Source organism: Castor canadensis, chromosome 4, assembly GCF_047511655.1.
Source record: "Castor canadensis chromosome 4, mCasCan1.hap1v2, whole genome shotgun sequence".
Classification (NCBI taxonomy): Eukaryota; Metazoa; Chordata; class Mammalia; order Rodentia; family Castoridae; genus Castor; species Castor canadensis.
This window is the reverse complement of record NC_133389.1, coordinates 164,679,507-164,700,557: the sequence shown is the minus strand read 5'-3', so window position 1 is coordinate 164,700,557 and position 21,051 is coordinate 164,679,507. Positions and strand designations below refer to the sequence as shown.

The 21,051-nt window shown below is 44.1% G+C and overlaps 1 protein-coding gene across 4 annotated transcripts in view; it reads right to left on the bottom strand.

The window, feature by feature from the left end:
• Positions 1-21,051, bottom strand: part of Smarcal1 (SNF2 related chromatin remodeling annealing helicase 1) — a 72,498-nt gene that overhangs the window by 32,099 nt on the left and 19,348 nt on the right. For all 4 annotated transcript variants that reach the window (XM_074071675.1, XM_020170155.2, XM_074071676.1 and 1 more), the window contains 3 exons: positions 19,427-19,577; positions 17,853-18,011; positions 14,564-14,629 (listed from right to left, as the gene is read on the bottom strand). In XM_074071675.1, coding sequence (XP_073927776.1) covers positions 14,564-14,629; positions 17,853-18,011; positions 19,427-19,577 — 376 coding nt within the window. The remainder of the gene's footprint in view (positions 1-14,563; positions 14,630-17,852; positions 18,012-19,426; positions 19,578-21,051) is intronic.

Sequence of the window (21,051 nt, the reverse complement as noted above, 5' to 3'; positions counted from 1 at the left end):
TACTCTGGCCTTCTAATTTCCTGCACGGTTTAATGCAAACTCATTAAAATAACAATAGGCTTCTTGAATGATATCTGTAGCATGTCTCTACATGGCTTTAGCTATTTCACGAAGGGAATAAAATGAAGAGTTCCATTAAAAAAAGAAAATCTGCCTATCATCTCAAACCAGTTCTCCATGTCACTGTTTACCTGAAATAGCTCATGGACCAAGTGATGGAAATTAACTCCAGGGTCTTCTGTAGGATGTTAATAGGATACATTAATTTTGAGTCAGTTCTCTCGTGTACTTCCCAATCTAGAGTAATGGGAGCAGGGCAACTGGACATGTGTGGGTGTTCAAAAGCAGAGATAGTATTAAGGAAAAAGAAAATAGCTTTAAAAGAAAACAGAACAGAAACTCATCTGCTATGGAATGATTTAGTGTGCTTCCTGCTCCGTCCCAACATGTTTTAAGTGTCATTACTGTCATCTGTAAGCCCTTTAATCTGTGCCCAGCTGCAAATGATTTATATGTCTACACCTTGGAGAAGTTCTAACCTAGGAAAATATAAATCTATAAAGCTATGTAAATCAATACTAAATCAAACACATTATAAATTACCACTCCTGGCTAAGGAAAGAAAAGTAGCACCTAAAAAAGCTACAATGAAACAATGTAAAAGAATAATTTGTTTGGGCTGGGGTCTGGTGGCTCACAACTATAATCCTAGCTACTCAGGAAGCAGGGATCAGGGGGATCAAGGTTTGAAGCCAGCCCTGGGCAAACAGTTTGCAAGACCCTATGTTGAAAAAACCTATCAGACACAGACACAGACACAGACACAGACACAGTGTCTGTGAAACAAAAGACAATGTGTTTCATTCAGAGCAGACACTCTGAGGGCAGATGACCTTCTCAGACCATCTTAGTTTCCTCATGGGTTGAGAGTAGGAAAATCCTGCACAACAGGTTGATACCAGAAATTGATACATATAATTTACCAAGAAGAATCCTATGTAGTTATTCAAAGTAGACACCTTACACATATGTTTTAAACACAAGCTCAGAGAATTTAAGTTCATGTAGAAATTTTTCATCATTTTCTGTCATGGCCTCTTTTTTCCAACCGAGCCAGTAACTTAGGCCAGGAATAAAATCATGCTTCCCAAAGCTCAGTCCCATACTTATCCCCAATATTATCCTAACAATATTCTAAATAAAGCTAACGCAAGATACACAGTTTCAAAGGAGAAAATGCAAAAGGCAGGTAACATCAAAGAGACCACATCTACCCCACCCAAGCGTCCCAACACTCACTAACCCAGACCTCACAGGTGCAAGGGAGCTATTAAGTTTTAAATAGGTCAAAAGTCATTATAGAATCTTTAAACATAAGGACAGTGGCAGGCATAGTTTGGGAGTAAGTGACCAAAAGCACCCAAATCAACACTCAGCAGACTGAGGCAGGAAATCAAGAGTTCAAGGCCAGCTTGGACTTTGGCAGGGAGGAGGATCAGAAGAGAAAAAGATAAAGTAGTAGAGAGGTAGGGATGGCATAGCACAAAGATACAAAGAAATCCAAACATGGAGACAGTCACATAGCACTGGGGGGGAGGGGGGAGAGTCACGTAGCACTAAGGTAAATTAGCCTATAGGACTGCATTAACCATATAGGGGTTAGACCTTGATTTATGCTTCTGTAACCTGCTTGCAAGGGTATATAGGGTGATCTCTTTGTTCTGGGGGCTCACCCTTTGGATACAAGTCCAATGAGTCTGTGCTGGCACAATAAAACGTTGCTTCCTGCTAAACTACCTCAGCTTGAGATTCCCACAACATTTCTTCGGGGCTTGCTACCAGGATTGTGGAGATGGTGGGGTTTTCACCTCCCTTGTTGTCGGGGTGCATCCCTTGGACCACTGGGAGAAGTGCTCCCAGCAGGCACCAACAGACAGCTTGATCCAGATGAGGGACTTGTCCTCCCGGCAAGTTGGGGTGAGGGCCTCAGATGCACAACAGAACCCAGTGAGGTGCAGGAACCAGCGAGGGGAGGGGACCAATGCTTGTCAGACTGGTAAGAACCCTGCCTCAGGAGGCTGAAGGGGAGCCTGATCAATTTCCAGCGAGACACTCTAGTATATGCCTTTTGGGGTGAAACCGTATCTCTCAGGTTCAGGGAGCAAAGTGAAAGTACTGTGCTGTGTAAGAGTATGTGAAAGTGCAAGCCTGAGTCACAACCCAGCTGCAAAGCGAGTGTGGAGTCCCTATCTGTGGGTCCAGCAAACTCATATGGTCAAGGGTAAGCCTTAACAGGGCCTCTGGACTGGGGTTTATACAGACTCACTACAGTCAAGAGATGCCTAAATCCCTGAGAGGGGAGTGGCTAGAGATGGACAAAGCAACTGAGGACCCCGTGTAGGTGCATTTCCTGGCTGGGCACCACATCCAGGTCACCGATAAGGGGCACATACTATCCTTCCTTGTGTGTCAGAGAAAAGGGCCCCCTTTACCTCTCCTCCAAAACCCCTACCCCTCTGTGTCTGTCTTGCCATCTGGTAATTGGAGGGATGGATAGAAATCAAAGTAAAACACTGCCTTGGAGCATATGGTTAAAAACTTTAAAAAGGGATTTAATAGAGACTATGGAATAAAGTTAACTCCTAACAAGCTTAAGGCCCTTTATGAAGTAGATTGGCCTGCTCTTGTTGTAGGACGGCCCCCAGAAGGGTCACTGGATAAAACTGTGGTTAATGAAGTTTATAGGGTAATTGTAGGAAAGCCTGGGCACCCTGAACAATTTCCCTATATCAGTTGCTGGCAGGATGCTGTCCTCAGCTGGCCCACATGGCTAAGGCCTTACCTAGAAGAGGCCTGTAGGATTATGGTAGCTAGGGTGGCCACAACTTCCAAGTGTAGAGAGAAAACAAAGGAGCCTATACTGGCTGGGGAACCCAAGGAAGTACCACTTTATCCTCCTCTGCCTCCAATGCTAGATGGAGAAGCTCAAAGGACAGTCACGCCTGTAAAATCTGGTTCAGAAGCCTCAGGGGCCTCGACTCCTCTAATTCCCCTGAGTCCTACAGATTCCATACCCACTCTGAGTCCACAAGTGCTCACCCCACATCCCCCACTTGATCGAGAGCATCACACCAGTTTCTGTCAGGACCCCTCCTCTCCTCAGACTCCTGTTGCCTTGCAGATGCCCCTGAGGGAAGTCCAGAGCCCCATGTGTTATGATCAGGAAGGCCAAATACAAAGAGCAAGATGAGTATTTGCCTAGCAGCCCTTTATCACCACAGACCTCCTCAACTGGAAACAACATACCCCCTCCTTCATGGAAAAGCCTCAGGCTCTGATTGTATTGATTGCAGTCTATCATCCAGACACAAACCCACCTGGATAGACTATCGACAGCTCTTTCTGACTCTATAATACTGAAGAGCAATGCCATATAACATTGGCAGCTCTAAAGTGGCTAGAAGATCATGCCCCTGAGGGCACTCTAAATGCCCAAGCATACACTCAGGCCTATTTCCCCAAGGAAGACCCCCACTGGGACCCCAATAAGAGCCAAGATTACCAGCGACTGAACGATATCAGGAGGCATTACTGGAGGCTATGAACAGGAGCAAAACATCAGAGGTCCTCCAAGGGCCAGATGAGAGTCCCAGCCAGTTCTATGAGCACTTGTGTGAGGCCTTCCATTTGTACAACCCCTTTGACCGGGAAGCCACAGAAAACCAGCAGATGATCAATGCCACTTTTGTTGGCCAGGCCCAGAGGGACATAAGGTGAAAACTGCAGAAACTGGAGGGATTTGTTGGAATGAACACTAGCCAGCTTCTGGAGGTAGCCATAAAGGTTTTTGTTAATTGAGATCAGGAGGCTAAGTGGGAGGCTGACAGAAAGATGAAAAGGAAAGTGGACCTCCTTGCAGCAGCCCTTGCTGGATAGTCAGGTGGGCCCCAGTGAACTAATCCAGACAGAGGCAGAGGCAATCCCCGAGGGTGACGACAAATGGCCCCAGGACACCCTGTCCTAGGGAGGAACTAGGGCAAAACTAATGTGCCTGCTGTTATCAGGAAGGGCATTGGAGCAGAATGAATGACCCCAACGGGCCAGGGACTCGAGGGAAAGGCCAGGTTGTCGAAGGAAAATATCAGCCCCCCTGCAGAGGAGTCAGCCCCTGGGAGGAAAACAGTGTCAGGCCTGGAAGGCTGAGTAGGACTAGGACAGACAGGGCTCCATTCTACCTAGCCACCAGGAGCCTATAGTCCGAATGAAAATAGGGGGCCATCCCGTTGACCTCATGGTGGACGTGGGCAATGAACATTCAGTTGTGACCCAACTAGTGGGTCCTCTTTCCAACAAGCATGCAACTATTACTGGGGCTATGGGGGACCGGGTCCACCACCTCTTCTTAATGACTAGATGATGCAATCTTAGGAGTCATGAAGTAAGGCATGAATTCCTTGATCTCCCTGATTGTCCTGTGGGCCTGTTGGTCAGGGACTGGCTATGCAAACTGAGGGCGCAGATAACTTTTGATTCAGATGGCACAGCAGCATTAAAGTTGAGAGGAAGTAAGGCAAAGACTCTAATCCTCACGGTTGCACAAGAAGAAGAATGGCGACTCTATGCCCCTGAAGGGAGGCCTCTTGAGATTCCTGAGCCTCCCTTCAAGATTCCAGGTGTATGGGATGAAGATAACACCCCAGGTCTGCCCGAAATGTGCCCCCAGTAGTGGTAGAACTAAAGGTGGGAGCCACCCTGTCAGTCAAAAACAGTACTTCATTCCTTGCAAGGCCCAGGTCAGCGTTCAAAGACACTTTTACACGCTTTTAAAATATGGGGTTCTCCAACCTTGTCAGTCATCCTGGAATACCCCCTTACTACCAGTCCAGAAACCAAGAACTGAGGATTTCAGGCCAGTTCAGGACCTCCAGGCAGTAAATTCAGCAACTGTCATGTTGTACCCTGTTGTCCCAAATCCATACATGTTTTTTGGCCTTGTCCCAATTGAGGCAAAGTTTTTTACCTATCTAGATCTTAAAGATGCATTCTTCTGCATCTGCCTGGCCCCACAGAGCCAGTCTATTTTTGCCTTCCAATGGGAAAATACTAAACACTGGAGAAAAGGGGCAACTAACTAGGACTTGGTTGCCTCAAGGCTTCAAAAATTCACCCATTATTTTTGGAACTGCCCTGTCATCCAACCTAAAAGCCTTCTCAGATGAACAGCATGGTTTCATACTCCTCCAATACACAGATGACCTCCCAGTGGCTGGACCAACTCAGGAGGACTGTATGGAAGGGATGCACCTTCCCCTTTCTCTTTTATGGGAGGCAGGATACAAAGTCTCTAGGAAAAAGGCCCAGATTTGCCAAAACACTGTCAAATACCTCAGCTTTCACTTGTCCTGGAGCAAAGCAGGCTTAGCCCTGAAAGGAAACAGGTTGTGTATTCCATTCTAGCCCCAAGACCCACTGGCAAATTACAGAGTTTTTGGGAGCTGCAGGTTTCTGCCAAATTTGGATTCTTAACTACTCCCTCATGGCCAAAACACTCTATGAAGCTACAAAGTGGGGAGAGCAGGAGCCTTCAGTATGGGGAAGAGAGTCAGACAAAGCCTTTAAGGAAATCAAGAAGGCACTCAAAAATGCCTCTGCTCTGGGCCTGCTGGATGTGATGAGTCCCTTCTTCCTGTATGTCCATGAGCAAAAGGGAACAGGTACTCAGTTACCAGGCTCCTGGTACTGGCTTACTTGTCAAAACAACTTGATGCCGTTTCCTGAGGCTGGCCACCTTGCCTGCGTGCCCTAGCAGCCACTGTTGCCCTAGTAACAGAAGCAGACAAGCTCACCCTAGGGCAAGAACTCACTGTCTGGCTCCCCACTGTCCTGACACCCATGGAGTATAAGGGAAATTATTTGCTGATTAACTCTAGTCAAATACCAGAGTATGCTATGTGAAAACCTGTGCATCCAGCTGGAGGTTGTTAGGACTCTAAACCTGGCCACTCTATTGCTGATTGACTTAGGCCCCCTGGAGCCTGACTGCCTAGAGGTTACAGATGAGGTTTTCTTGAGTTGGCCAGATCTAACTAGTCAGTCAATTGGCAGTCCGGACATTGAATATTTCACAGATGGCAGCAGCTTTGGCTGGGATGGCACACTTTGCCAGTTATGTAGTAGTGACTTTGGCCTCAGTTATTGAGGCTCACCCAGTACCAGTAGGGACTTCTGTGCAAAAGGCTGAACTTATTGTCCTCATGCGGGAACTCCAGCACACAGCAGGAGTGCAAGTAAATACTTATACTGAGTCTAAAACTGCCTTCACAACCATTCATGTCCATGGGGCCTTATATAAAGACAGGAGGCCTACATAACTCAGGAGGAAAAATTATCAAGAATGGGTAGGAAATCCTTCAACTGCTAGATGCTGGTATGGGCTCCTAAACATGTGACAGTTATATACTGCCAAGGGCACCAAAAGGGAGATGCAACAATTGCCTGGGGAAACTGGAAAGCTAACAAAGAGGCCAAAACAAGTGGCCCTCACAAGGGACCAGCCTCCTGTTCTGATGGCTGCCTTGCTCCCATGCCCTTTAGCTGAATGGGACTCATGGTACACACCACAAGAACAGACTTGATTCAAGACTGAGGAGGGAACTTTTCTACCAAATGGATGGTGGAAGTTTGCCAATGGCCACAATGATCTCCCTGAGTCACTGGTCCCTACATTTGTCAAGCAAGGAACTCATTCAGGGTGAACAGCCCTCAAGACTACCCTGGCCTAGCAATTTTATGTCCCCAAGATCCCCAGCAGAAGTAAGGCAAAATGTGAGAGATGTAGCCTATGTGCCAAAAATAACTCTAGACAAGGGCTAAAAGTACCTCCACAGGCGCAGTGTTGGTGGGGAACTCCTCTTGAAAACTTGATCATGGACTTCATGAAATGCCATGAGTTCGAGGATGCAAATATCTGCTGGTGTTTGTTTACACCTTCTCAGGATGGGTGGAAGCCTTCCCCACATAGACTGAAAAGGCCCGGGAGGTGGCCAGATGTTTGTTAAAGGAAATCATCCCTTAGTTTAAAACACCTGTATCTGTCTATTGGGTCAGATAATGGCTCAGCCTTTGTGGCAGGGGTGGCTAAGGGCTTAGGAATCTTCTGGAAGTTACATATGGCCTACTGCTCCCAGAGTTCAGGAAGAGTGGAGCACATGAATAGGGCCCTAATATTACAGTTAGGGAAACTGTGTCAGGAGACCCATCTGCAGTAGGATCAATTACTACCCATAGCATTATTAAGGATTGGATCCAGTCCCATGAAATGGACAGGACTCTCTCATACATTGAAGTCCTTTATAGATGCCCAACCCCCTTAATCAAGGCCATAGGGGGGACCTTAAGGAAATAGGTGACCTCACCTTGAGGCAACAAATGCAAGCCTTCAGGTTGACTCTCTCAAAGATCAATGACTGGGTCTAGGAGAGACTTCCTGTCAGCCTAACAACTCCCACATACCCTTACAAGCCAGGGGATACCATCTGGGTAAAGGAATGGAATGTCCAACTGCTAAAGCCTCATTGGAGAGGCTCTTTTGTTGTTATTTTGTCTACCCCCAAAGCAGTTAAAGTAGCACAGACTGCTCCTTGGATCCACCACAGTTCAGTCAAGCCAGCTTCTCTAGAGTGGGAGAGCATCCCTGATCCAGCTTTGCCATGTAGGATCACCTTCCAGAATGTCAGCACCCTTCCTTGGCAGGACTCGGCTCCCCAGGAAACATGAGACCACAGATGACGGGACAACAGCCCTGCTCTAGTCACCCCTGGAAGCTGACTAGTCTATGTATGGTAGAAGCTTGAGAAGTCAACTATCCACTGGGATAAATGGACTGTTTTCTATAACGGTTATTTTACTGTAATGCATTGTCACCCCTTGTCTGTTATCAGTTGCTGTAGTTCTCACCCTAGTCTTTGCCATAGGTTTGGTGGAAACCACCCCTGCCGACTGGACTCATGGCAAAAAGTTTTTATTAGCTCTCTTCTACCTCTTTTGGGCAGGATGCATAATTACTGTTTATTGTTACTGATCTGGTTTCCCTTCATGGTTCCAGAAGCCTCATCCTGTCACCTTTGTATGCATACTACTTGGGCAGGAAGTGTTGTCACTAGGACTTTGCTTTTCCATACTTACTATTCCTGTGCAGGCTCTATCATCGGTTCATGCACTCACAACCGTACCATGCATCTTTGATGCATGTGCAGCCATAGATCTAGGTGGATGTGGAGGTATAGGCTGAGGCTGTGGGGGCCTGGCTTGGGAAAGAGCCTATATGTCAAACATAAGTATATGTGCCGGGGAGGCAACTCTTGGCCATGTGATGATGTCGATTCTTATTATTGCCTTTATTGGGGTTGTGATTCATGGGCTACATGGAAAAGGGCAAAACACGCAGCCCTCCTTAACTGCACCCCTGGCACCTGTAACCTTGTAAATTTCACCAAATTCTTAAGCCATCTGATTGGAACAGGGACAGAGTATAAAGGATAGATGGAAAGGGCCTTGACCCTGGGACTCTGATGCACCTTAAATTAGTAACTGATACCCATGAGTTTTTCACTCCTTTTATGAGGAAATGAGGAGTGAATTTTCTATCTCTACCAAGGCCAAAAACATGTTCCTCTCGTTGGCGGAGTCTACAGTCCTGACACTGAATGTCACATCATGCTATGTTTGTGGGGTGACCAACGTGGGAGACCACTGGCCTTGGGAAACAAGGGAGCTGGAACCATGGGTGCCTTTTAATAAGACTGCTTTCCCAAAACACAGGAAAGGCGTCTGGCTCCTAAAAACTTCCATCATCAGAAATTATTTTATCTCCTGCCCAGAAGGTCAATTTTCCACCTTGGCCGGGGATTTAACTTGTTTAGGACAGAAGTTTTACAATGACACTGCCCAAGAGATCCGATGGTGCAGAGCTCCAAACCACACAGAATCCCAGCCCTATGCTGGTCAACTTTTCTAATCTCCAGAAAGCTTGGAACAGCATTACTGTAAACATAGATTGACAGGCACAAAGGGGGCTGTATTGGATCTGTGGGAAGCAAGCTTATACAGTGTTACCTGACAGCTGGTCTGGGTCTTGAGTGCTAGGCTCAATCACACCATCTTTCTTCTTGCTTCCCCTCAAACAAGGTGAAAAACTGGGAGTCCCCATATATGAAGAAAGATTAAGTAGACAAAAATGGGGTGCCTTACAAATTGGCAAGTGGAAAGATAACAAATGGCCTTCTGAGCAAACCATCCAGTACTATGGTCCTGCCACTTGGGCAGAAGATGGGTCCAGGGGCTATTGCACTCCTATATATATATATGCTCAACCACATCATCAGGCTGCAGGCTGTTGTTGAAATTGTAACTAGTGAAACCGCAAGAGCTCTCAATTTGCTGTCAAAACAAAGCACTAAGATGCGCAATGCCATCTATCAGAACCGTTTGGCTTTAGACAACTTGCTGGCTTCTGAGGGAGGAGTTTGTGGAAAATTTAACCTAAGCAACTGCTGCTTACAGACTGAAGAAATCACAGACAGAATGAGAAAGTTTGCCCATGTCCCAGTGGTATGGTATCCCAATGACCTGTTTGGAGGATGGTTCTCTGCCTTGGGTGGATTCAAAACCCTGATAGGGGCAATGGGCCTAGTCCTAGGTGCATGCTTAATATTACCCTGACTGGTTCCCTGCAGTCTATCAGGACTATTATGGAGGCTAGTATAGAAAGAAAAACAGCCGCATATGTGATGATGCTATGGAAATACAAACCCCTAGATCAAGATGATGCTCTTTGCCCTTAGGTAGGTCCGAGCATCAAAGGGGGGTATAATGTAGCAGGGAGGAGGATCAGAAGAAAACAGATTAAGGCCTGTGTTCTGATAAAGCAGTAGGGAGGTAGGGATGGCATAGCACAAAGATAAAAATAAATCCAAACATGGAGAAGGACACATAGCACTGGGGCGGGGGGGGGGGGGTGGCGTCACATAGCACTAAGGTAAAGTAGCCTATAGGACTAGCTGTAAACATATATGGGTTAGACCTTGCTTTTTGCTTCTGTAACCTGCTTGCAAGTGTATATTGGGTGAGACCCCTTTGTTCTCAGGGCTCAGCCTTTGGACCTAAGTCCACTGAGTCTATGACAGCACAATAAAACATTGCTTCCTGCTAAACTGCCTCAGTGTCCATATCTCAGCTTGAGATTACCACAACAGGACTACATAGCAAGACCCTGTCTCTGGAAAAAAAAAAAAAAAAGCAGGATCATAGACACTCCCCAGGAAGAAACAGAGGAGTCCACACTTACATGTAAACAGAAGGTCTGAGAATGTTCTTTCTGAGTCTCTGGTTAGGTCAACATACTTTATATAAGCAGTTTCTTCTAGGTCTTTGCCTGTGTTCCAAAAGGCCTGAAGGGCAGACCTTACTAAGCTGATTTGCATGGGAACATGGTGCTTTCAAGCTAAGCCACTACCACTGTTCTATTATCAAAAATTCTAATGCCACATGTAAGGCAGTTCTTGGGTAAGAAGAGACAGAATGAAGACTGTTACTACTGATGTATTAATTCAAAATACCAAGATATTATAATAAAAATAGAGCAAGTGGCATAATTATAGCTGATTAAAGTTGTATCATTCTGATCTTTAAGGAATGCAAACCACTTGTGCATAGGTATTATTAAGATAGTGTTAAAATTAAATACTAAGGTGAAATTCTTTTTAATCTGGAAGACATAGTGTATTTTTCCTTAAGTATTAGACTCCAATAATTTCCTTTTAAATCTGGCTCTGCAATGAACTTAAGGAAATAAACCAGAATGGTGTGACACAGGGACTTCTGGATTTCACACCAGGGGAAAAACCAAAACCTGCCATTGGACACCCTTCTCTCCTCTGGCCTGAGAGAGACAAAGAGTCATCTCTTATGGACACAGAGAAATGGTTTTCTACTCCCCACTTCTGTATCATGTGAAAGGATGGTCAACTGTAGTGTTACACGTAAAAGCACGATTCGGTTACAAATCTATCAAAAGCAGACAGAGGATGCGTATTTTGATAGATTTATACAACTGGATGCTCTTTATAAGAGCCAGTTGGAGTCATTTGGAATGAGATGGAATGATTTTCAGGATATGTGATTGGGGGAAAAGGTAGGCATAAAACACTGGTTGTAGAATACTCTGGAAGGAGGAAGGAAACAAATACATTCAAACTTATGTGGGTGTAGGCTAGCTCATAGATATAAACCGGAAAATCTAGGGATGGTGGGATAACTGAAGTGGTAGAACACATGCCTAGCAAGCATGAGGCCCTGAGTTCAAACTCCAACACCACTCCCTCCCCCTCCCCCAAAAAAGAGAACTTGAAAATCTAGTAGGGATGGCTACATTTGGGGAGAGGGAAGAACTAGGGAATTATCAGGGTGGGAGAAAGATGTATTGTTCATCCTAGTATAATCTTTTGTAGTATATGGATTTATTTTCTATTTGAACAATTTTAATGAAAATGGAAACAGAAAGTCTGAGGGTTTTTTAGCCAATATCTCATCTAGCCAATTGTTAGGGACATAAAAAGCATTCTACTCACAGAAAAAGAGAAGCAGATATTTATTAGGAAAGAATGTGGAATTCTGGGGGTCTTTTCCCTTTAAAAATGTTTAATTTTGCTACTATACTTGTTTAGGAACAAAAAAAAATCATTGTAAATAAAACCAAATAAACTAAACAAACAAAAAACTAAAACATATACCTCGATGTTCAAAAGAGTGATGGTATCTTCACTGTTAGTGTCATGTGGAGGTAAAGGCATCTTTACACCAGCTGAATAGGAGTGAAATAGTATGCCTGGACAGACTGGATTTCAGAGGCCTCCACCAGAAGGAAACATGAAAACTAACTCAGAAAGTCTGCTTGTAGGAATGTGTCCTACTAGGATAAGCAAGTAAGTAAGTATGGATGGATGATGCTCACTTGCAGAATTATAATAGCAAAAAAGGGAAACGACCAAGTGCCTAGTGCTAGTGTGCGTTACATTATAGGATGTGTTTACACAGTCACTAAAAATGATGATTTTTGCCCCACAACTGCCATGCTAAAAAAAGAAAATGTTAAAGTGATTTTCAGGAGATTTTAACCTTATTCTTTCTGTCTTCCCTACTTTCATACATTTACATATAAAAATATACCACCTTGCTTAGTGTTGGTAGCTCAGGTAGTGCTGTGGAGAAGAAAGATATCTCATTTCCTGGGGGACAATGACATCAGTTTCTTTTGACCTAAGAACACGTCCTCTGTAACGCTGAGTGCTGTTGTCATTTACAAAACCCACATTTTCTGGACATGATTTGGCCCTGTTATCTCAATTTGTATGATAAAATCTAATTATCCCTTGAAGCACATTTGCTGGAAATTTTCTGTGACATTAACTATAAGATGTAGTTCTATATTAGAGGAATAGTCAAGTGGCAACTGTCCTTTATTCCAAAAGCATTCAGATTAATTTCCTTAAAGTATTTATATCAGTGGTTCTCTGGATGTGGGGGAGTGGGAAATGGGTAAAGAGTGAACTGTCCCCTACAGGGGATATTTGGTAACATCTGGACACATTTCAGGTTCCCAACTGGGAGTGCTACTGGAATATAGTGGGTAGAGGTCAATGATGCAGCTAAACATCCTACCATGCACAGGACAGCCCCATAGCAAAGAATCATGGGGTCCCAAATGTCAACAGTGCCAAGGTGAAGGGTTTCATTAACAGCATAGGACAGAATGACCCACCCAACTCTCTCACCACACTCCTTCCACAGCTGAGCACTAGGTGAAGTCAACACTATAGAAGAGAGTGACCATGATATGGCACCTTCATAAACAGTAGGCCATGATCATGGATCCTATTTTAAAATATTAATTTGCTGAAATCCTTTGGTAAATGTAGAGTAAAACATACTAGAACACAGTTGAAAGATGTAAGTGTGCCACTTTGAAATATGTCCAAGATAGAAAAGATGCATATGCTGCTTCCAAAGGTCTGGCCAGAGGCACACATTTCAGAGCCCACTATGTAGCAATATGTGCCTAACCAGGCAATGACTATGTCAACAAGGCGGTTGCTAAGAAGCTTTCATATTACAACTTTAATGATATAATCTGTATACTATGCTATTTCTTTTGCCTAAACAATCAAGGGTAGAGATTTAATTTTACTTATGGCCATAATATTAGAACCAAGGTACCAAGGTTGATTAATATTTTTCTAAGGAAAACATATTAAAGCCTCCCCCAAAACAGGTCACTACCCTAGAAAAGACATTTCATTTATGTGTGTCCATAAATGGCTATTGACATATAAAAATTTATAGGCAATATTAGCAGAGAGCCAAGGCTTTTAAATAGAAGATTTATTTTTAGGTTTGAGGCACATGACATAACCCTGCTTTGGAAGATGTACTATATTACCTATTATTCCTTAAGAAATTAAAACTTAAAATGAATAGACATTTAATTATGTTTTGTGGGGAGATGGGAAAATTAAGTTAATTTTCAAATGCTAAACTTTGCCAAAATTTAGCAAATCTGTTTTCCTTAGTTCAGGCAAAAGCAAAATTTCTTTCAAGGAATAAAAATGTTGCAGCTTCAAAACACCCATGTGACACAAAAGCTGCCTTAATACAGCAAGCACAGGATGATCCTAGGCTTCTGTCTGCTCTGGGCGTGCCAACCAAAGTGGTTCCTCCAATATCTTCTGTGAGAGTGCTAACTTGTCATGAGAAAAATGCTACTTTCCTACTCCCCACACACTAATTTTAGGGGAAAAAAAAAAGGAAAGAAATTTGGGGGCCTACCTTCTGTGAGGGTAGGGCTAGGACATAGAACATAGATACCAACCAGCATTCTAGGTGGAAGATGGACAGTAAACTCCTTGTTAGAACACATGTAGACAAAGACTTGATCCTACTCCACAAACCCATCCTTACCTGCTCTGAAGCCACAACTCACACTAGCCCACATTTCGGGGACAAGTGGAGACCCCATGGAAAGGAACATGGATAGCTGACCCTCCAGTTAACTAGCCATTTTGGGTAGCATAGAAAATGGAACAGCTTACAAAGCATGTCTCAGCTCTGCCAGTGCTTCCTGCTGGTGTCCAGTGGCCCTAGCTTGTTTCTAAGTTTGGGTAACTCATCTCCCTTGTTCCTAGCACCTTAACAGCTTTGCTGTGATGAGGGACACGGTTTCTTCCGGGCTGACAAGCTATTGCAGGCTCACTCCTGTCCAGGCAAGAAGACAGAGCAGATTTTGGAGTCCAGTCCCAACCCAGTCCATGAACTACTTAGCAGGATGTCTTTAAGAAAAATGTGACCAGCACACAAGCCCTAAAGAAAGATCCCTCACGGAAACACCGAGCACTGCCCACAGCTCACAGGCCTGTGCGGCAGAATGCTCTAGCAAAACTCCCTGGGAAAATACTGTGGCTCTCAAGACCCAGTGGGCACAGGCCCCAAGCCTTTTCTCAGCAACACTCACCTTTAGGATGGGCACAGCTGCTCGACAGCGGGCAGTCTTGCTGTTTTTGAGGAAGTGAGATTCATCCTGAAAGAAACAGCCACATGGGTGAAAAAGGCCCAGTCTTGCGTATGAGAAAATGCCCACCTAAAACTTGACCCCAGTCAGGCATTTGGCATGTGGTCACCTCACTTAAAACATTCTCATTCAAGGAGATTGAACAGTGGGCCTAGGGAAGGACCCAAGGCACTGGGACAACTTTTTACTATATTCTGGGCAAGTCACTTCATCCCTCTGGGGAGTTCTCCATCTATAAAGTGGGGTTGGTGAACCCCACCCCACCCCTCTCAGAGGCTGCTTGGGTAGAGGTACTGCTTTGTAAGAAGCACCTCACATCTATGTGGCATGAAAGTCAAGTGTACTGAAGATCCACTGTGTGCTCTACACTGGTGTGAAGCTCTGGGTTCAGCACCTGCCCTTGGGGCTTGACATGCAGCAAGGATGTCAGACACAATAACAACCGATCGGACTATTAGTACTGCCAATGTGGCAGGTGTGCACAAAGCACTGCCAGAGAAAAGAGAAAAGAGAAATGAGAAGAGGATGACGTGATCCTTGTCCTCCAGGGACTATTAGGTTGAAAACATGCAGTTTGATTATTTACAGCTCTGTATTCTGTGTGTAAACAAATATAGAACTTGTCATATTTTCTAAAGCCAAATGACTAACCAGGCAACTAGGTTGGTACATTTAATTCCTTGCTATGTGACTCTAAACCACTAGCTAACCTCTCTACAGTGCTAGTTTCTTCATCTGTAAAATGGGTGTAATATTATTCTTAATGTAACAGTTTGCGGAAAGTCTTAAATGAGCTAACACACAGGCAGCCCTAAGAACTGTCCTACCACTCAGGCAGCGCCTGATGGCATCAGCCACCCTAGACTGGGGATACCAAAGAGATCTCACTCTGTCTCTGAAGATAATCTGTAAGCCCCTCCCCAGCTCATTACATTTCAGCTCTCAAAAGCACAACAGAGGGGAGTGTGAGATAACCTCCAAAATATCAAAACCATATCTAGCTCCTGAAACCCGAATTGCTACATTCATACTTCTATTTCATGATAAGTCCTCACGACAGTCATGAAAAAGGACTTTGTAGAGGGAAATTGCAAAAAATGTGAAGGATATGAAAAGGAATGGGTCCTTTGGACAATGGGTAAAAACACAGCACCACTGGAACAAATCAAAAGCAATGGCTTAAGACTGAAGCCTCTTCTAAGAAGTGTGACATCTCAGAGCTGTCACTTCATTTATTCCTACAATGAATATCTCAAGTCAGAAAAGGACAGGGCCTTTATTTAATTGAAAAACAAACCAACAGTGGTAGTAAGCAACTTGCCAAAGATCACATGGCAGGTACATGATAAACCAGAAACAGAAAAATACGAATTCCGAAAATAGAACCAGCTTTAGTCAATGATTCTCCAGCTTGCTAGCTTTTTGTCTATAAGCAAATGATGGACCCACTCTCACTGTCAATTTTCATCAGCAGTGAAGTGGACAACTCCAAGAATAAAGGCTAATACCGCTTAGGGGGCTGGGATGATCTGTGGTTATAATGAAGCATCTAATAGATAATAACAAACAAGAAATGAAGGCATTGTTTTCCCCTCACCCTGGAGCCATCACCACTATCCTGGGATATTCTTTGAATGTTTTCATTTCACTTGAACGGTGACATTTTTTTTTCAAAGTCATACTTGAATTTGTGCCAAATCAAAAGTGTGTCCCCCAAAGACTCGTTACCCATGTAACTTTGGGAAAAAAATATGTACACTCCTATTTACTTATCCTAAGAACACAATGTGGTAGAATACAGTAAGAGACCCCCTGAGATCAGCAACTGTGTCTTCCCCTTTCCTCCTCTTGAGCTCCCGCTATGTTTTTATTTGGGAATTATTTCGACACATTCAGTACTGACAGCTGGCTGGGCACCAAGCCTGCCCAGGCAGTCTCATGAAATGTGTGAGGAATGAAATGAAGGAAACCAGTAACTGAAATATGTACTGTCAAAACTGGGAGCAAGGCTCCAGGATAACCTTCTTTAAAAAAACAACATGAGAAAAAAGTTCTTTTTTTGTTGCAGAGTATGGAGATGTCTTCGTATTGGCTGGACTTACTATTTTTAAAAAAAAAACCAATCCATTTTTAAATTGGTTAATCCATTAACCAATCCATTTTTAAATTCTTAAATCACAAAACTAAACTGAAATTTATTTTCATTTCACTCTTAATTTATCGACAAGTGAAAATAAAATCCATCAGCCAAAAACTGAAACAAAACAGGGAAAAGCTTATAAGACTAAATACGGATCCCAGCATTAATAGCTGAACAGAGAATGTGATTTTTAAATTCTTAGCGGATGATAAAGTACAGAAACTGAACACTTACAAATTATTTAAAACCTGGAATCACTGACCAGAAATTACACAGTTGGATCATGGGAAAACAGCAGAAGGGGGTTATGAGTAAACCTACACTGTTCTAGCTGCACCCCATGCCTTTCTCAGAGGAAACCCTAGCATGATTAGATACTGGGCCAGACTAATACTGGCAGCCAGGCTAGTAATAGTAACCTGCCTACCAGAGAAGCCTTCCAGTGGGTTGGCAATTTGATCCGGGCCCCAGACATCAGGTGGATCTCACTGATGTTGGTGCCTTGGTGCACAATTATGCAGCCAATTAAGTTATTTGGAATGGTGAATTCATGGGTGGTTTGACTAGATGCAACCAAACTTGCCCAGTAGCCTTTCACCTCTGGAAAGCTGGAGTCAATTCTGGTGAATCCACTCCTGCCATGCATCATGGCAAAGTGAGACTGCTGTCTTACCACCTAATTCAGTTTGGCCAGATCGAGTGGAGAAATGGTATGTTCTGGACTTACTACTGACCTGTGCCACTCTGACAAATGACACTGATGAAGGCCACACCCTTGCTGAACAGAATGCAGTCCCTGAAGCCCTGGATGGTCAGGGATCCACATGCAGGCATCCATCCCTAACTTCACACTGCAGAAAAGATAGGCTAGAAACCTCAGCACAGACTTAGTTTAAAAATCTCCCTAGGAGATTCTAATATACAGCCAGGGTTGAGAACTACTATTTTAGAGAAGTAAAATGCCAGTTCCCTGTGAAGTAAAGAAATTTCTATTCTCTAGGAAACAGAGTGAGGCTTAATGAGACTGCAGACACCATATTCTTGGAGCTTCTAAGAGTTAAAAGTACTTCAAGACTTTGCCAAATCACTTACAATGATGACAACTTTGAAAGAGGCTTTTAGTTGTTTTTCTAACTTGCTAAGAAGGTCAAAACTGACAATGTTGATTAAACCAGCTGTCAGGCGGCCCTTCCCAGTCACCACCACATTGATGTCCTCTGGGCTTAGTGACGGCAGCCACCGAAGAAAGGCCTGCAGGTGACAGGGAAGAACAAAACAGAGCAGTTGCCGACTCTGACTCCAGCCAACTCATCAATAGCATTCTGTCCATGTGGACCCATTTTAACATTCCCTGAAAAACAAACTCAGTCTCTCTCCTTCCACATCCTCCTTCATCTGCCAAAATCTTGTCATTCCCCCTCCACCCATGTCCTTCACTGTTCCAACAGGACACTCTTCTCCTATGTCGGCAGGTCTGTTGTGTCTGTAGGTTTTATCTTGGTGATCTCTTGCTAGACAGCAAGTTTCTGCTACAGCAGAAAGTGATCTTATTTTTTTTTTTTAAAGGAATGATTCTTTTTAAGAAGAATTTTATAAAGGACCTAGAAGAGTCACCTGCCTTCCCCAATCTTACCATCTCTAGATAAACCCAGTAATCTGCTATCTCCACATCAGCACCTGCATTACCTGGGCCACACTGTTGTGACGCTGTGGATGCTAGCCTTTTCTCTATTCTTGGTCTGCTCATAACCACCGATCTGACTCTTCCCTGGAATTTCTGAGGGTACTGAGGGAAGCTAACACACACAAGAGTTGCATTGTATAACTGCTTTCTACTAGCATTAGCAGAATCCAGATGATAAGGTCAGGAAAAGAACAAGGTATTGTTCTGATGCACATTAAAATTTTTTCCCCCTTTTCTTTGGTTAAAGTAGTACTTCTAGGCATTAGGCTGACCAGCAGCAGGCAGAAATGCTTCCTCTGCACCACGGTTAAGAAAAGGCTAAGAAAAAGCTAAGCTGTGAAAAGGCTGAGAGTCAACATCAGTAGCATAAAGCCAGGAAGATCTATGGACAACAGCTAGTACTTCCTTCTTTACTGGTTTGCTTACAGGGGCTTTATAACTCAATATTCATGTCAGGTACTCCATCCACTAGGTTATCTGTGCAACAGTGGACATAACACCCACAGTGCCCTCTGTGCTAAGCCAAGACATCAGGAGGGTGACTTCAAGTCCTGCTCTGCTCCTCATTAGCAGGAAGCACAGCACTTAACCTGTGAGATTCAGTTTGCCCAATCATAAAGGGTGTTGCTGCCAATGGTATCATGGAGTTAAGGGAGATAAAGGAGGTGAATAGATTCTGGAAATGAAGTGTGCTACAGATGGAAGTCATTATTCCCAGAGGCCCAGAGATACTGGAAGAGTCTGCTGAGGGACTGACATGCATCCCTAAGCTGGTGACTCCTTGGCTTATTTCCCTGACAGTATAACCTGACTCTAATTCAGAAAACCATCAGCTTACCCTGAGGGGCCAGTTCATCTCTCTTCCTGCCTTCACTTAAAGAATGGACCTTCAAGGATCCCAGGCCTTGTCTCCAAACTGTTATTTTGATACTCTAATCATGAGGAAAACATTTCTTAAGCTTCCAAATCAAAGAGAATTAACCTGCTCCCAGGTGAAGCGCACAGAGGATGGCACCACTACCAGGAGTGGCCACTCCTTCCGGTAAAAGGCTGCTATACAGATGGCTTGGATGGTCTTCCCCAGGCCCATGTCATCCGCAAGGAGCAGGCGGCCTCTTTTTGCTATGGCAAAACTGCAAGTAGACAAGAGAAAAGTGAGCAGCACAGTACAAGTCAAGTCAATTTAGGTAACCTGCCCCCCATGTAGAGTGGAATGGCATCACTAGGTGCCAGCTACTGCACCAGCTAGCATGGGGCCTGTTTGCAAACATGCTCCCTGAAGAGACTTAGCAGGAGCCAATTAGGGGGCAGAATAAAAAGAGAGAATCAAGATAGGGAAAATGAAGAATGATGGATTAAAAGTTAGGAAGAAAATCACACAATTAGATCATGAGAGCCGAGGGAGGAGGTTTCAGTGAGAGACATATCAGTCTGAACTGAGCACAGCCCAAGAGAACATGAAGGAGGGCACAATAAGCTGTCCACAAGGACAGGGCTGTTACTTACTTGTAGGGTGTGCTCAGGAAGGATAGAAAGAAGAGGTAGTGGTGTTACAAATAAAAACATTCTGAAGATCGGAGTATCTTCAGAATACTCTGCGCAGAGCAGAGACAGAAGTTGCTGAAGAAATCAGACAAAGGAAAGGATGGGAACCCAAGTATTTGTCTAAGAGGAAGCACAGTCTCAGCCCAAGCTTTTTCATGAACTAACAGCCTCCAGAAGCCTGAAGCCCTTAATTGCACCAAACCTTGCTAATAGTCTGTGATGAGGATGGAGACCACTATTTGGGGGCCAGACTGGCCTGAGTTGGAATCCCAATTCTGTCACTCAGTAGCTGTACACCTTTATGTACCCCTCTACAGTAAGATGGGGAATAATAACAGTACCTGTTCCACAGAGCAGTTAAAAGATAATATGCAAAGTGATTAAGACAGTGCTTGGCAACTTCATAAACACTAATAAGTATTTCTACTGTAGCCATTATCTCACAAAAAAAGAAGAGAAATCATCAGGACACGAACTGTAAAATGATTCATCCTGAGTTGCAGGATGAATTAGTGAGGAGTCAAAAAGGATCCTAAGCATCAGACATCTGGTACCCTGCTCCAAACCCTAGTCCTCTTTCATCTAATTCCTGAAAAATTAATCATTTGCTTGAAACTTGGTAATAAGTCAGTGGAATAGCTCTTTTTCTTTCCTCTAACACAGAAAGTAATGTCTTCTCATCAGCAACTTGGAAACATTGTTTCCTAAAATGGAAAACTGAGCAGAAGCTGTCTGGGGACCAGAAGCCAGCACAACCAAAGCATGTGGTCCAATAGGCATCATATCATGTAACTTCCAGCAGCAATAACGGCCACATAGGTGAGAGGAGCACCTCTTCCTACAGTGTCCACCTTGGCCAGCACATCCCTCTACTAGGGAGAACAGAAGCCCGGAAGGTGCTACCTCTCTCTCCTGAGCAGGCCTGGTCTCCTGCAGCATAGCTGCCTCTATGAAATCTTTCAGACCAATTCTAGGTTCAACCCACAGTACAGACAAATGGGGGATGGTAAGTATGAAAAGATTCATTTCTTACCATACTTTAATTTGAAAAATTGGTGACCT